The sequence below is a fragment of the Netta rufina genome, assembly GCF_964035555.1.
Source record: "Netta rufina genome assembly, chromosome: 1".
Lineage (NCBI taxonomy): Eukaryota > Metazoa > Chordata > Aves > Anseriformes > Anatidae > Netta > Netta rufina.
Window position 1 is genome coordinate 17,171,806 of NC_140123.1, and position 18,318 is coordinate 17,190,123.

At 37.5% G+C, this 18,318-nt stretch overlaps 1 protein-coding gene across 1 annotated transcript in view; it reads right to left on the minus strand.

The window, feature by feature from the left end:
- Nucleotides 1–680: 680 nt before the first annotated feature.
- The window catches only part of CWF19L2 (CWF19 like cell cycle control factor 2), a 67,738-nt gene continuing 50,100 nt past the window's right edge, over nt 681–18,318 (minus strand). The window contains exons 13-18 of the mRNA XM_084307036.1: nt 11,345–11,557; nt 9,687–9,803; nt 5,997–6,152; nt 4,541–4,621; nt 2,123–2,224; nt 681–1,233 (exon numbers count right to left, since the gene is read on the minus strand). Coding sequence (XP_084163162.1) covers nt 1,093–1,233; nt 2,123–2,224; nt 4,541–4,621; nt 5,997–6,152; nt 9,687–9,803; nt 11,345–11,557 — 810 coding nt within the window. The 3' untranslated portion in view covers nt 681–1,092. The remainder of the gene's footprint in view (nt 1,234–2,122; nt 2,225–4,540; nt 4,622–5,996; nt 6,153–9,686; nt 9,804–11,344; nt 11,558–18,318) is intronic.

Genomic DNA, 18,318 nt, shown 5'->3' on the forward strand with positions numbered 1-18,318 from the left:
CACTGGTCTGCAGCCTGAGACTGCTGCTCCAGCTTTCCCATGCACAGCGACTGATTGCTAGTGATGCGAGAATCTCCCCTTCCCCCTTCACCTTTTCCTCACCTCCACTTTTGTAAAATTTTACCCAGGAAAAAACGAACACAAAACCTAGTGAAGAGTAGGCCTTTAAGCAACTGACAAGCAGTCCCCAATTACGTAAGCAGGAACAAGTGAAAACTATGTATTCTTTATCAGGAAAGTATAATAGCAGACCACCTGCCACCTGAGGATGCTCAGGGAGAAGAGTTATTCAGGGAGGTCCCTGTGATGATTTTCCTTCTGGCTGGCCATCAGAGGTGTGGGGTTTTTTTGTTTTGTTTTGCTTTGTTTTTTTACCCCTTATGTTTCTTTCCCCCTCCTCTCTTTTTCCTTTTCATTTTTTTATTGTCACCAAAATTAACTGTTACTATTAAAGCCGAAATTTGCTGCCTACTATGGACAATCTCATCATTCTCTGTGCAACAAGTCTGTTTAAAAATATTACTTCATTTTGAACGTACAGAAAATGACATTAATTCTTGTGCAGAGGGCCAACAGGAGGTTTATCACATCTTAACTGAACATTTATATTGCAATGGCTTCAAGCAATTTACAATGCAATTGCTTCAACCAACAGAATACAGACTCAAAGCAGTGCAACAATATGTTTGTTTTAATCATGTTCATAAAATTTACATCGTTTTCTAGAAAAAGTTGCTGCAATAATTAACTACTGGTCCTATGCTACAAGATAAAATTTTTTGTCGTTTCAATTATTATAAAAAGCCAAAAGTAAAAGGTATACCTTGAAGAATTCCAGCAGCCACAGGGACATTATTATTTTGGCTCAGATAAAAAATGAAAAAACAGAAACACTGTGCAGATCTGGTTTGTTGGGCTTGCAGGTTCACATGATACACAAACTATCCAAACCAGAAAGAGACAATCGGTTAAACAATATCCCTGGGTTTAAAACATCCTAGCAAAATATAATATACTGGTGTCCTATTTAACATATGAAATATCCTTTAGTATAATTTATGGCTTATGTAGTCCTTGACCTCAAGGACGTATTCATTCTTTCTTTTTGGTGAAATCATACGGCTTCCACCACTGTGCAAACTGCAACACTTTCTTCCTCTGCTCCTCAAAGTTCTGCCTCACTCCTTTTCTCCAGAGCCGTGGTTCCAGGTCCAGCATGCCACCAATGATTTCCTTTGCAAGTAGAACAAAGATAGATAATGGTAAGTGCTAAAATACTGTATCACTTAATGCTATTTTAATAAAAAATATAATAGTTTTTTTCCCCAATTATGAAATCACTTGTCAATGTTTTTTACTGAGAGCTAGTTATAAAAACTGGAAATTCTGAAAAATATACCAATTCCAAATTACAAATGTAGTTTGCTAGATGATTGCCTCAGCAAAATTCTTTTAAGTACAACACAGCAACACACAGCATAAATGTCCTAACATTGCAAAATTGTTGATGGAACATTTGTGACTAAAAGAGGGAAGTTGAGAAAAAAAGCTACCCATCTTAATTCAAGCAAGTTATATCATTCCCCAATCCCTCTTAATATTTTTGCACTACTGACTCTTTTAATAATTGATCACTGTGACAGAATAAGAAAAGGAAGATTTTATTGCAGCACTTCCTGCATATACCCTCTATTCCACATGGGGTAATTTAACCACACAGGTATTACCACAGGAGTTGTCTGCGAGCCTGTGTGTGTATGTGCCCTATTTTATTCAAGCAGGAGTCAGTGTACCTATATGAGGACACCACTGTCATTAAAAACTAATCTTTTTTCCTTCTTAAACAGCTGCAAGTATTTTCCATCTATCAGACTACATGTCAAATCTCCAGAGTCCCTATTGATTCAAAAGAAAAATGGATCTATAAGTCTGAGGACCAACCAGTGAAGAAATCAGCTATTTCTTTATTCACAAGCTGAGTTATAATGACTCACCATGAAGAGATAAGCAATGAACTGTGATAAGGTACATCAAAGTGACTGTTCTGGCAGCAACTGGTTTAATTACTTAAAATTTACACAACAAAGTGTAGTTGGTAAATCGATCTTTTACACAACAATACCTTTCCGAAGTAATGGGGGAACTTGTGTTGATCTTCAATGACATGAGCAAATCCTCCTTGAAGGCCAAAGTCCACTGAGAAGTATGGCAATCCTTTAGGAACCTATACACAAAAAAATGCATTTTTAGATGTTTAACAGACTGTAGGTATTTAATTCATCTCCCCACAACTTCCTGAATTTGAAAGTGGTTTTACAGTTGGCAGTATGACATTTTATTTAAAACTACTTCTGTAGTTTCTGTATACTACATGTATGTGTAGTATAAAACTGCTACCGAGTAACAGTAAAACCAACAGGTATGGGGAAAGAAAATACACGTCAACTTGATAAAAAGACACCAAAACCAGAAGTAACAGTTTGCCAGGTGGCAGAACAGAGGACATCTACAGAGGACACCTTTGAATATCAGGTAAGAGACTGTGAGGGACAGACACAAGAGAAGAGCCAGACAGCAGCGTGCACACCAAGCAAATGTCATCCTGACTTCACAGCTCTGAATTATATGGGACGAGTAGAAATTTTAAGACCGTTACCAGCAAGCTACATTTATTAAAGATCAGGTGATTTATGGTAAGAATAAAAATTTACCCACAGGAAATATTGATACTCTGGGTGAAGGGGGAGGAAGGAAAACGCCTCTACAGAGAATAGGTTACTGGAAAATCCCACTACGTGACTATAAGTCATGATTAACCTGCCAAATTGGATAATTTCATAATTCGCTCGGTTATTTTCCACTCTTAATTGTTGGAGATGTTCCTGTATAGATAAGACTTAAAAAGCCTCAAACACAAGCACCTCCTCTGCTACAACCCAAATAACTGCAATTTCGACAAGCAACGTTCCTTATATTACTTGTGGATGGAGTTCATTTTCTTCTTCAGAGCAGCCCATCTGGAGCTGTGCTTTGGACTAGTGACTAGGAAAACACTGATAACAAACCAGCATTTTAGCTGTTGCTGAATAGTGCTTGCTGCCAGGTCAGCTGTCCCAGCTGTGTCCCTTCCCAGCCCAAGGAGGAGAGTAAGAAACAGAGCAGGGTTTGATGCTGTGCAAGGGTAGGCTGCTTAGGCTCATGTACTAGGGTTCTGCCTCTGGACACTAGTCCCAATTTCTGCACACAATTAGCCCATTAGATGTCTCAACCGTGTCTATTTTTGTGCCTGTTCTGTTTTCTGTTTTCATTCACCCTGCATCTTCCCTAAGTCTTTGCTTCAAATCAACTGAATTCTTTCTTGTCTGCACCTAATAGAGCTAGTGAAAGCGAACAGCTATGCATTATCATCCTTAAAACAAGCTCCTATATACAGGAAACCATCATATCACAGAATCATCTCGGTTGGAAGACCTCAAAGATCACTTAGTCCAACCTCTGACCTAACACTAACAAGTCCTCCAACTAAACCATATCTCTAAGCTCTACATCTAAACACCTTTTAAAGACCTCCAGGGATGGTGACTCAACCACTTCCCTGGGTAGCCTATTCCATCCCCTTTCAGTCTTTTCTTTCTTAGGCTGCCCAAACCCTAAACCACTTTATTTAGTTAAGTTCTCTAACCTACACTCTCCTCCTCTATAACTGTCTTAGAACCAGAGCCGAATTTTCCAGCCGAGTCCTCACAATATATAAAGCCTCTCATACTGTGCAGCCACCCAACCTCTTACTCTTCTGCATTTAATTTCTCGCTATTGTATTAGGCTTCATGTCCCACTATTAAAACTCACCTCCTCTTCTTTCTCCTTCACAAGGATGTTTTAGCATAAAATCACTATATTTACTAAAAGATAGTTTCAGAAATTAGGTATTATTACTACACAGTAGTAAACTATACATGGTAAAAGCTATGCACCAAACAGCATTCACTTTCCTATTAAAAAGATGAACTAATCTTTGAACCTAAAAGTTTCAGGATTATTCCTTTAAGATTTGTATACAAAGATGTTTCCATTTGGTATCCAGGAGACAGACGTAATACTGTTCCTTTCTTTTAAAAATAAAGATTTATAATACTATTTATATCTTCACTTCATAAATTTAGCAACAGAAAAGGCTGTTCCAGGTCAATGCAAAAGAGACACCGTATTTTTTTCTGGACAGTAATTTGCAAGCCTTTTGATCTATCCTAATTCTTAAAGTTAATCAAGAAAATTATGCTGGTGCATGGCCTCAGCATGCCAGCTTTGTTCTCAACCAATGCTTGCAGCTCAGTCCATCTGTTGTTGAAATAAATGGGAATCTTTTTTAATGTCAATTAGGAGTTCAGTCAGACACTTTAATTCTCATCACGACTATGCCATCTCCTGATCCACTAATTTAATTGTTTTCCCTTTCTTCTCTCTTTGAAACAGTTAATAACCAAAATAGACGAAAATAATTTGCTGAGAAATTCAGTGTTCAATACATTTCATTACTTACAGATTTCCGAATATCTTTTGAAGAAAGATCAATTAACTTCTTGTTCATGGACCACTCTTCATCAGACTCCATTATAGCTTTCTGTAAAATCATTTTTATCCAAATGTGAGAATAGTCCCTTCATACAGCAAGCAAAGTATTAACTTTTCAATGGAGTAAAGTGAATTGTAAGTACTTTGCACTGCAAGTACCAATTATTTCTTAACAAAGTAACTTCAATTTTGGCAACCTTCCTGATTTCAAGAACTTACGTACTTGATAGAAGTATCGTTTAATATCCTTAAACTCTCTTAATTCTATTCCTCTTTTTTTTTCCTGAAATTTATCTTTTGCCTGACACAAATTATCTTTAACAAGAAACTTTCAAATTATTAGGGACTAAAAGGTCACACTTTCTTTTTACTAAGCTCATGTTAAACCCACTGTGATTTTATTACACTATATTAGCATTTTTTTCTCCCTTTCCTTTAAGAGAAAAATCCAGATCAGAAGCCTGATTACACTCAAATACTTATAAAGCTGCCTCCGTATCTTCCATAGTATAGAAGTGGGTATAGCATAGGTACCTTTTAATTTTCATTTACTGTATATTTTAATGGTATAAGCTTGTACTTACATCTTTCTCTTTGTATTCCAAGAAAACACAAGTTTTACTAGCACTTAAAGCATAACCAATGATTTCAAACGTGGTAAAAGTTACTGCATTGCTATTTGTCACACTAACTGTTCCACTTCATCAAAAAACAATCACATTACTTATTTCCAGAAAACACAAATAATTTTTCAAAGAACAAATAAAATAATTTACTTATAAATATTAACGTGTGTGTGCACCCAGCCATATTTACCCTTATAAAAGTTTTTTCAGATACTAAATCGAATAAAGGCAAATCACAATCCAGTTTCTGAAAGTCAAAAGGCCTTGTAGAAGCATCAATGACATTTTCCTTACAGGGTTAGTTGAAAGAGACCAGAAAACCTATAGGAGAAATATTTATCATGCTATCTAATGCTCAACAGAAACCTAGGACACGTGAAAATTTGGCCTACTGAAATAAAATGAAGATGATATAATGATATTTGTTAGATCAGTAGATTATTATTTTCTTATTTTATATGTCCCAAGGTACATGCATGGTTTTTCAAATTTATACTAAAGGACTTAAACGAAGAGTATTGCAAACCTTACAGCTCTTCAACAAACTATGAATCTCTCATCTGTTTCCAGAACTAGTCAGTGCAGTCAGACTTGAGGCAAGCGTGACATACAGCTCTTCCACTGACTACTTGAAAAACAGAATCACCTTACAGGATTTGTTTTAAGATCAAGGAATATTTCTTCATCAATAATAAATCCATCTTTTTGATATACTTGTATATCAAAAATAGTTTTTCAAAAATAGATGAATTATGATAAACACATTCAAATGACCTAAGAAATAAAATTTTCATATACCTTAAAGTAGATTGGAGCCGTATCTCCTACTTCTCTTGGAAGAGGAATGCATTCGTACACCATGTGATATCGTTTCTTCATACTCATATTTGTTTCTATGAAGACACAGTCCAAGTCTCTTGCTTCAAACATTTTCACCAAAGCTGTTCTGAACATCTGTTTAAAGGAAAAGAATGTATAATTTGAATTAGGTTTTCAAACTTTCAGACATATTATTTTACTTACATATATATATATATACATGTATATATATATATATATATACATGTATATACACGTGTATATATATACACACATGTATATATATATATATCCTTAGAAATCAATAATAAAATGGAACAGCAGCAATCATAGTAGGAAAATCCTGTATTCTTCAACAATTTAATAAGAACTACATTTGTTATGGCACAAACATAGGAAGTCTAGGAAAACAGCCCCCAGCTCAGGCCCTCGCTTCAGTCCTTGCCTGAGCAAAGTTTCAGGGATGCCTGTGCCTAGCTGTGCACCCAGCTGCCATCGTTCCTGACTTGCTCCTGAACCTCACTCATCACTGCAGATGTCTGGCCATCACTGGCTGTGGCTGACCCCGTCCACCATCATGGCAGTGAGGAGATGCTCCCCCAGCTTGCTGTCACCTTCCACCCCATCTCACCTGCCACCCGTCACATTCCCTGCAGAGCAGCCTGATCTTGCTGCTCCCAGACTCTGGGCAGTTGGTATTTGCATCTAAGAGATACAAGAGCATAATGGTACAGCTTGCAGTGTAGTTGCAGAACTAAATTACTGAGTACAATAGATGATTTCAGAGACCCATTCAGACTCATTTTCAAATGCATAAAAGATTTTGACTTTGTGACAGGGTGGATGTTTCAGAAAGAGTCTCAAGTTAACATCCTGAAAACTGATGTTTTAAATGAAGGCCCTTGTATTACACCCACTCCTTAACCACTTCCATACTATAAGCCAGGAATTCACAGAAACTGCGTGCTTCATAGACCACAAGTACCACAGGTCCATTACTTATGTAAGTCATAAATTAACCTTTTCGCATTGATTTTTTTTTCATTCTTGATAAGTAACAACACTTAGAAGTACAAACACCACAATTAAAAGGCTAACCCCATCTGAGGTTTAAGATTTCCTATTTTGATGCAATTGGAAAGTTGACAAATCAAACATAAGCAAATGAAGGCATTCATAAATTTATCAAGTACTACAATAAGAGATGGAAAACGAGCCACTACCACAAATCATTACAACAACAGAACTAGAAGTTGAGGTCTCTTCTCCCCACCCCTTTGTCATCTTCCACAGTATAATAAACCAAAAGTGTAAGAAACTTGATCAAATCTCTGCTTCTTAACCAAGCTCTCCAAATCAGACACATGTGCCCTGAATTCTTCCTTGTAACTAAGTTGTTCCACCCTGTGACAAAATAGTGCTACACCTTCCCCCCATAACAACCAATGAAACACAGCTGGAAGATACTTCCTACTAAACAGATCACTGTGCCCAATGCACAGATCACTATGCCATGACAGATATGGGACCTTAATGGACACAGAGACAGGTAACCAAACTATGAGTTTGCTATCTTCTCCCCCCTCCCAGACCTGTACTGCTGAAATGCACTGAAGCAGGTAGCTGTGGTGAGATAAGAGAAACATTAAACCAAAAGTTGAGAATTATTACTACTTAAAGTTGCTACCCTGCAATAACAAGTGAAATACAGATCCACTGAAAAGCCTGGAATACCTACAGATGTTAGCTAACATTTCCCAGACTGCAGTTTCTTGTTTCTAAATGCATTGCACTTTTCCTCCAAATTCTGAGTGGGCCAAAATACCAACGGTAATCAGCATTGGAAAGGACAAAGCTGCTCGTAAGAGCAAACAAGAGGGCATGGCCTATGTTCAGATGCAGAGGATGTTGATACATGCCACTGTTCAAGCAACTGAACATGCAGATTTATATCTTTTCATATTAAAAAATTACATGTGTATTTACTTTGGCAAGTGAAGCGCATAAAAGTCTAAAACATGAATCATGTTAAATTCAAGTGCCAGAAGCCAAACAGTATAAATGAACCTTTCCTGCTTTATTTGAACACATCTTGAAAAAAATCCCAGCAAAAATAGTTAGCTAAAACATGTGCTCAATCCAGTGTAACAGAGATGTTTTTTTCCCTCAACCGCAACATCAGATATGGCTCTGGCATCATTAAGTTAGCTTAGCCAGTGACTAAGTGTATGTTTATACTCCTGTGGAAGCCTTCCAGACTCCTTCTACTGAATTACACAGGAGCTGAAAAATATCGTGTCCATCACCCCCTAAGTACTTTCCTACAAATAAACGTTTAAACTGAAAATTATTACATTCACAGCATTGGTGGGTTTACCAATGAGCTGCATTTTCTAGCAAGGAAAAGTCATGGGTTGAATACAGAAACTGCATTTGCTCATCTTTTCTTTATCCTATTTTCCTTCTCATATACACTTAGGAAAGTGGTCATCTTTTACTTATAACTGTTTCGTCTACACCCCTACTTAGTTAAAAGCCAGCAGAATAAATAAAGGATACAGGATAAATATAGTTCTCTCTTCTCTCCAGTGCTCTGTTTTAACTCCTGATCCTACTCATCACACTTATTTGCTTCTTATACAACTTTCTAAGTCATTTCTGTCCTATGAAAAAGTTCTTTTCGTTCCTGCTTGGGAGGAGCATAATTAACAAAGCAACACTGCATAAAAATTACACCAGCCATGCGAATCAATGCTGGGAGCAACCATGGAAAGTACGAGAATCCATCTGCCAGGCTTGAGGCAAGATCAAAGTTACTTAAACCATTTCAAACTCAGGGATTAACCTGTTTTTAAATCTAAGCAACTGTGCAAGCAATGACCTTTTTCCATAGTCTGAACTAGTCTCCAGTATTTTGATGTAAAACACAGGTTGCAAGTTATTTTTCCCTTGTAATAATCATAAAGGTGGGGCTGGGAGAGAGACTGATCCTTGTCAATCTTTTAGGCGTAAGTTTGTTACATTTCTCCCTTGATTTTCATTTTCCAAGGAAAACAAAACTCAAAACCTTCAAAATGTCTTCATATGACAGTTGGAAAGCATGAACCACTGTGCCTGGCACTTTATTCTAGTAATTCTTTTCAAAAAAAGTAGGAAATTGGATTCTAACAGGGACCTGACTTATATGAAGAAGAATGAAAATAATTCTGTCTTGCTATCCACCACAAAACCAGATTAGCTTAAAAAATTTCATGTAAACAACACATCTTTAGCCATTCTTTTATTATAAGTGATCTTTCCGTCCCGACAACCTTTCTTAAGACAGTTATTCCACTTTCTGTAAGGGATCAGCTGTACCTATGTTGTTCTTAATATGTTCCTCTAGCCTGCTTCCAAAGACCTCCAAGGATAGAAGCTCTGCAACTTTCTTAGGCAACATTTTTCTAGAGCTTATAAATGGGAATGTTTCTTCAGTGTTTACCCTGTGTTTCCCTTTACCAAGTTTTGACCACTAATATCCAACCACAGTGCAAGAATGTTCTGCCCCTTAGTAGAACCAAAAAGAGCTGACAAGCTGAAATTACGCAGTTACACATGACAAGTACAATATTATTCAAAACAACATTTTATAACAAAACCGTTAAAACATGAGAAGGTATCTCAGCTAACCTGGATTTCTTCCCAGATTTCTTCATCCAAAAGTGTGGCTGCAGTATGGTGCTGTAAGGGGGCTATCAGGCAGTGTCCTTCAGTAAGGGACTCGTTGCTCGGTAGAGACAAGTATACCTACAAAGAGTAAACAAAAACTGAAGTGCCTATCCTTCTAGTGTTAAAAACCTTCCTGTCACTATGGCTAAGAATTACATTATCTAATAGATTTCAAACCAATAGAAGCCATTAACTTCTACTTACAGCAAGGTATTTACAGCAAGGACTTTAAACCAATTCAGCTTTCTCTCTGTTATTTACCTAACTCTTCAATAGCTAATGAACTTGACTGAAAAACACAGAACCATAGAATGGTTTGCACTGGAAGGGACCTTCAAGACCACCTGGTTCCAACCCCCTGCCATGGGCAGGGACACCGCCCACCAGACCAGATTGCTCAAAGCCCCATCCAGCCTGGCCTTGAACACCTCCAGGGATGGGGCATCCACAGCTTCTCTGGGCAATCTAGCCTTTACACCTGCTGAATAAAGAAATTTCTTCCAAATATCTAATCTAAATCTCTCCTCTTTTAGTTTTAAGCCATTACTCCTTGTACTGTCACTGCACTCCCTGGTAAAGAGTCCCAACTACTGAACCACATTCAGTAAAAGCCTAAGCGAGTGGGAAAAAATGATTTTTTTTTTCTTGTGCTGAAGTTTGTTTTGGGCAAGCTGCTCTTGGTGGCCTTGCATGAGCAGGGAGGTTGGACCAGGTGACCTCCAGAGGTACCTTCCAACCTAAGCCATTCTGTGATTGTGACAGTTGGCATTATCCATCAGTAGCTCCAATGAAGTAGCAGTATCCAGACAGCAGCTCCACTGAAAAGGCAGTAATATCAGGCTAAGAGACCAACCAGTTATGAACCAGTTTATTATGAAATCACACTGGTTTTGTCCATTAGAATACACATGCTTTTTTTTTTTAATATATCTTTTATATATATATATATATGTACATACAGATATGTATATATACATACAGATCCATACATACGTATAGGTATATGCATGTGCATTTAATTCCTTGGTCTATAAAAAGTTTATAAAAATGAAAATCAAATGAAAAATATCGATAATAAACGACAACCTTGCATAATGATCAGAAAAAGCCTATATTAAAGCATTTCAGATGTTATAAATCCAAATATTTATACATATTTTAAAAGCATTAACAGAAACAAGAAGGTTCACTGTACCAAACTTTTCTTCATTTCGAAGGATTTTAGGCTTAAGAATGGAATTCTCCACTTAGTTGTCTTTGACATCATTGAGATACAGTTCGTAACCAGTTCAAATTTCCTCCAGTGCAGTGTGATTTAGTCTTTCACAAAACCACCTACAGTCTGATCTCTGCACTCCAATCTTTCATTATTGCATCTGTCTTACACAAATCAGAAGTTCTGATATCAAAGACTAGCTTTCTAATTCATGACAGACTTCTGTCCCCAACCCTCAAGAAATTCTTGAAATCAATAGGAAGGTCTGGGAGAATAAGATGAAGAACAATAAAACATTCCAAAGCAGCAATTGTGTTCTTAAACTTAGGCACTCTACCATTAACACTGCCTTCTTTTATTTCTTTTTTGTTTTTACTTTTGTCCTAAATTACTATTTTCTTACCTTGGTACCAATTGCAATAATAAGATGTTTAGAAAGTTCACTGCTATCAAAGCAGTACGGGCACTTTTCCATGCGTGCAGCAAGCAGTTGGTGCTCACGTATTGCTTTTCTTCTTTGTATTTCTTCCTCTTCCCCACTGCGTGCTCTTTTTGCTGCTTTGGAAACAAACATATCATCCAGAGTGTAGTACTCTCTGTCAGTTTTTTCCATCAGCTGAAAAGATACACACAAAAAAATGCATTTTTATACAAATAGGCAAGGAAAAAAAAAAAAAAAACTTAGCTCTTAGGAACATCCTTTACTGAGAAAACGATAAAGTATGTAGCAGCAGTAGCACTGCTGCATTCCATTCAGCACCTGCAAAACATGCTATTATCAGATACGTCTCCTGAGAGCAGTCAGACACAATCTCAGACAGCATAGATATTAAAGTATAGATGTGTGACAGCAGTGAGAGGAATATATTACTATATTCCATCTCAAGTTAGGGGCTAGGTATTTCAACATTACCCTGACATAACTCCAGCTTTAAATAGATGCACAATTTTTTCTTCATCACATATATCATACATTTTATTTCAGTCTTTCCTTTCCTCCTCCTCCTCTCCTATTACAACTATCACTGCCCATTAAATCATCTGTTGTAGAATAGCTACACCATAACTCTGCGCCTCCTATTCATACTCTGTGGAAACATGCCAACAATTGTTCTTCTCAAGTGAACAATACTAAGCCATTTTGTGAAGAAAAGTCTGTCTTGAAAGTACCTGTTGCTAGATAGGCATAACCAACACAACATCACCAGAAACAAGGCTGAATAATTCACATTTTTGAATGTTTGTTTACTAATTGTTACACTTTAGTTAAACACCATACATTTAAAAGGAAGCTCTGAAAATATTTAGTATTTGTTACAAAGATGTGCTTAAGGGTCAGTGGTATCTTACAGGATCTTTATTACATGGAAACCCAGACAAAACGGCTGTGTCTCACCTAGACTTCGAAGGAATGGAGTCTGTAGCTAGGAACTGGAGGCGATGACAGGGTGACAGGGTGACAGCAGCAAGAGACAGCGAATGGAAAGGAGAGGAGGGCAGAAAAGCATGTATGTGGGTCACAGGACAAACTTAAATGACAGAAGATTTCACTAAGCTTCACCACTCAACACACACATGTAGATGTGCTTATAACATTAGTCTTTATCAATCTTTGGTGACAAATAAATCCCATGTTGTCTTGCCTAAATGAAGACTTAACAAGTCTTGATTACCAAGACTGTAAAGGATTTAGGAAAGTATTTATCCACTTACTTTTCTGGCTACTCTGTGTACCTTTAAAATAATGTGCCAGTAATAGCCTAAACATTCAACATAACTAAAGCAAAGGTAAAAAGCTTTCAAAATAATTTTTCCAAGTTTTTCCTCACTAAACAAAGTCCTTATGCTATGATACTTTTATGCTATACCTGACTGCAATTTTACCTTGAATAGTTTCAGTAATTTCCTTATCAAAATGACAGGGGAAAAAAACCCAACACATTATATAGATCTCTTGATGCTGGAGGTGCTGGACCTTCAGAGCACTGGCAGATTTATGTATGAGTAGCTTTCCTTCAAGAATTAGCTATAGCATTTCCTTCAAGAAACAGCAAAGGTGTCTTTGCAACAAATCCTAATACATATTAAAATACAGACTGGGGTAGCATTAGTCCTTTGCTAGAGGTAACTGAAGACATTTTATTCAATAGGTAGATCGCTTTCTGTGACTGTGTAAATGACATGTCTTTGTCAAGATAATGAAACAGAACCTCCTGAAAACTCTCTTAAAGCAGTTAGAAACATCTACCCAGGGAATAACTGAAGACCTGTACATCCATTTTCTCTTCCTTTTCAAGACCTGAAGTACTGTCCTCGCACGGAAAATAACATTGACATGAATGACGTTGTTCACTAGATATACTTAGACTAGCTGAAGCTTATTCTGCCTGCAGAGACAATAAAGTTGTATGTTTTCCCACAAAGAGCAGGTTTGAAAATTAAAGACTTTACATTTGATATTTTGAAGTAAAATATTAATATCTAGTGCGCATACACAAAAAAAATTCTTTGTAGTCAACTTGCTAAATATCTCTTCCTTTGGGTATAAAGGGCTCCTGAACCTACAGATACATATTGTGAACATTCAAAAGATTCAAAAAGGTCTAGCGTCAAGGGTGTCGTTACAGTTTTATTACTTGCTGAGGTCTGATCTAAGGGGCTTCTCTTCAAATACAGTCTCTCAGATATTTTGGTTACAGGCATTTCATTTCATTACAGAAACAGTTATTAAATCCAATCGAACAACATTAAGTTAAATGTTTGATATCTAGACTATAAAGCTAAATAACAATGATTCAGCAAACTAACCCTCTGAGTTACAGACCCTCTGGAACCATCTCCTTTGTAACCTACAAAAATCCTGTCACGATGGACTGTTGATTTATATATGTGCGATTTATTTCACATAATTTGCCTGCTTCATTCAATTTTCTTATACAAAGAACATATGGTGCTCGGAGTGGTCTGCCTTGTTTAATGTTCAAATGTAGCCACCATTTAAGACAACAGCAATATTAAAACCAACTGCCATAAGTGAAAAGTTTTCCTAATAAAAGAAAATCCTATGTATATCCCAGGAGTAGTCTGTTTAGATAACATAAGACAAAAAGAAAAAAAAAAGGGAGGGGGGAACACTATTTTGGAGGGTAGGTAGGTAGTTTTCCACCCCAAAACACAGACAACAGCTCTTACTTTTCCTGAATACTGAATGAAGTTCCCTAAAACAGATCAACAATTTCTTTTGAAAAGGCTCAGTACTTTCAGTACCAAACAACTGAGTTAATTATATAATACTAAACAGATAAAGTTATACGGTTATATATTAAGAGCCACCTTCCAACTGATATTTTAACTGAATTGAATAATAAAAATTATAAAACTAAATCTGGAAAATACAATTCTGGTTTAAGATGTGACATTTTGTTCAACAGAATTGGATTAAGCAAAGTCAAGGAACTCAATAGCATAGACACAAGACTACTTCAGAGTAATAAGGGAACAATACAAAGGTAGGTAGCAATTCAGCATTTCGGCAATAGAAGCCACAGGAAAGGGATATAAAGAGTATGCACAGATCAGGTTTGGATCACTTCTAGCAACAAACAAGATACTGAATCATAGAATATCCCAAGTTGTAAGGGACCCACACAAAGATCATCAAGTCCAACTCCTGGGTCCCCAAAGGACCACCCAAAAAGTCAGACTTTTTGTGTGTCTGAGACAATGTCCAAACGCTTCTTGAACTCCAGCAGGCTTGGTGCCATGACCACTGCCCTGGGCAGTCTGTCCCAGTGCCCGACCACCCTCTGGGTGCAGAACCTTTCCCTAACCCCCAGCCTGACCCTCCCCTGTCCCAGCTCCATGCCGTTCCCTCGGGTCCTGTCACTGTCCCCAGAGAGCAGAGCTCAGCGCCTGCCCCTCCACTCCCCTCGTGAGGGAGCTGCAGGCCGCCATGAGGCCTCCCCTCAGCCTGCTCTGCTCTGGGCTGAGCAAACCAAGGGGCCTCAGAAGCTGCTCCTACATCTTGCTCTCTAGACCCTTCGCCATCTTTGTAGCTCTCCTTTAGTAGAGTAACTCTCTTAATAGTTTTATGTCTTTCTTATATTGTGTTGCCCAGAACTACACACAGTACTCGAGGTGAGGCCCCACCAGCACAGAGCAGAGCAGGACAATCCCTTCCCTCTCCCAGCTGGCAGTGCTGGACCTGCTGCACCCCTGGGTATGGTTGGCCGTCCCAGCTTCCAGGGCACACACTGAAATATCACTACAGATCCCACTGCAATAACAGAAGACACAAAAGACTGTAAGGCAGTTCAAGAAACCAACACCCCAGTTTCAGACATTAAATAAGTGCTTGAAATAAACAAGATCTAAGAAGAAAGTTATTTCAACTTGCTTGTGCAATAAAAAAGCCTAGCCACTAATAACAACCATGCAGGTGTACGCTCCTCAAGCACTATATATACTTTCCCTTGCTGAAGAACAGGCAAGGGGGAACTGGAAAAATAAGGGCCTATTATTTTTTCCCCATTTTCACACATTTAACAAGTTTACAAGACCTTTATTCAAGTAATAAATCTAGCACACCAATGTACACTGCCATTATACTGCCGTTTTGAGACAAAGAGACCCAGTTACAGATGGTCAGCCTGTCCCTGAATCTTTGTTTCTCGTCATGTTTTTCACATCCTTTGGATGACTTTAAAATAATGTTAAAATGGGACATACATTTGCTTTTAAAAACAACCGTCATGAAAGGAATAACATTTTCTTTGCAAATTCCCTATTATCACAATGTCCCTACAACATACCTGAAAATACTTCAGCAAGTTCAGAAACCTAAAGACAAGCACAAATATTATCCAGCAAGAACTGTGTATTCCTACTGAAATAAGATATACTACAAGTTTATGTCAGTTAATCTATTCAGCAATGTTTTTGCTGCCTTTATAAAAAAAAAAAAAAAAAAGTCTGCAAGACTCTGCAATACTGGAATAGTAGCAATGAACATCATTAACACATTCTTTGTCAGTAGCAGTTAAAAGGCCTCTGAGGGCATCAATCCTTAAATATCATCTTCCCTCAAGTGCTACAGATGCCAAGCACCCACGTGTCAGCACTGAAATGCAACAAAATGCAGCTGCTGTTACACCAAACTAGATAGTACTCTTCAATTACTACTCTAAATATTAGCTTTTCTTTTCAAATAAGTTATTCAGGAAGAAAATGGAAATTCTCCTTCCAAAAATTTATACTCTTGCTTTTCCAATAAGGTGTCCAGTATGTTTTGCCAATTGCATGATTTAGTTATAATGAAATCTCTCTGAACAAGGTACTAGGGAATTGAAAGAACAACAAGAGAGTTCTCAAAATATGCTAGAAGGGAAGCAAGGAATAAAAACTGATTTATTTCATAAATATCTTCTTTAGTACAAAAGAGAGAGCTAGTACAAATCCAAAGAAGAAACTGTGCTGCTGTATTAGAGTTGCTGGAAAGCCCCTGTGCTGCATCAGGTGAGGTATCACACCTGTTAGACGTGGAAGGAACTGCATTCTGGAAGTTGTGCAGTTAGTTCCCTGGCCACGCTTGTTGCTACGCACACTGTATATCAGGTGCTGCACAGCAAAATAGGCAGTCACCTATGTATCACTTCTAAGTTTGGATGTCTTACTTACATCTCTGAACAGCCCAAAGTTTACATAAGAAGTTCAGACATCTATAAAGATGATGTACCTGAAGTCATAGTTCCTACCAGACACTGGACAATAACAACAGCTGACTCAACACCCACATCCAAGGCAGCATCTTCTCAGTTCCTTGCCTTCTCTTTCCCATTTCACTTTTTAGTTCTGGGCTCATCTGACACATCCTTCTTTCATATGTGCCCTCTATTTTTCAACTTCGCCTTTGGCAAGCAACAATTAACCAGAGAATAAACAGGCAGCTTCAGTATGCTTAGCACCACAGCATCCTACACCTCACGGCATGCAACAGTCAAGTTTCTACCACCCATCTGATGGGGATCTGTTTTCCAAAACCAGGCTGCAGCTTTGGTTTAACCAACAGAGACGGCATCAGAATTTTGCTTGTCCTGGCCAACAAAGGTCTGCAATATACAAACATTTAGCAATAGTCAGGGAAGACATCCAAACGTCTTTCAAGAGCGCACAAAAAGCATCCTTTGAGCTCCCATTTAGACAGCTTTACTACAGTGCAAATGTGCAAATGTGGCAGACACCCAAAAAAAAAGAAAAAAAGATCTCTAACCATTCAGCAGAGGAATTCAAGAAAGGATTAGCATCTGACTGTGCATAAATGAGAATAATTTGAGATGGAAAAGTTACAATGTTGTATTTGCTGATGAAATCCGTAGCATATCCTTATTATTCATGTTAATTATCACATTGTGTAAGTAATTATATAATATTCATTTCATATTTTTTTTGTTATTTTTATTTTTATTTTTCCAGCGTTAACATTACTGAAGCCATTAGGCACCTTGGCATAGGGCCGCTTCTGAAAGTAACTTTTGTAGATCTGTATTCAACACACTCCAGAGTCAGCCTCATTTTTCTGCCAACACTTGTTCAGATCACTGGAACTGACTCTCAGTTTAATTTTACACTGATTCTGTTTTTCTTATTGCTACAGTAAAACCCCTGGAGTCTTATACAGTGCTGGCTGCCTCCATATTCAATCTGAAGCATGCTGCATCTCTTATCTCTCCCTCCGCTGCTATCACTTGCTCTCTGGGTACATCCTATGGAAAGAAAGCCCTACTGAAGAATTTAATATCGTCATTGAAGTTAACCTCAAGAGACAAAACTCCTAATCAATGGGCATTCCACCTACATAATACACCGAGTGTACCTTTTCCTCTTCAGATTTCCTCTGAAATTTGGGGATGAAACAGGAAATTCCATTAAATGCAGTTAGCATGGTAACAAAATATTCCTGCATTTTTTTCAGGTGGATTTTCAGCTTATTTTCTTGTTCTATTTTTTATTTATGTGCTGAACTTCTGCTGCTTCTGTTTTCTCTCTAACACAATCATATTTAAAGTTACTTCCATATAAGCTAATAAAAGTAAATCTGCTTGGAAAATCTGTGAAAAAACGTATATAGATTGTATAAAATGTACCATTTTGATTTTAAATTGTCATGGCAACACTGACGTCTTCAACCTTAAATGACAGAGTTAATATCTATGGAATGTTGTACTCATCATATATTTTGGGAAGCTGCAAAAAAGAATAAACTATTTTTTGGGGGATATAAACCTGAGTGACATAAGAACACATCTCACCACATTTAAATTTAGTCAACATTTAACACTTATTGTTTAGAACAAAATCACCTCAGAAAAAAAGCCTTTC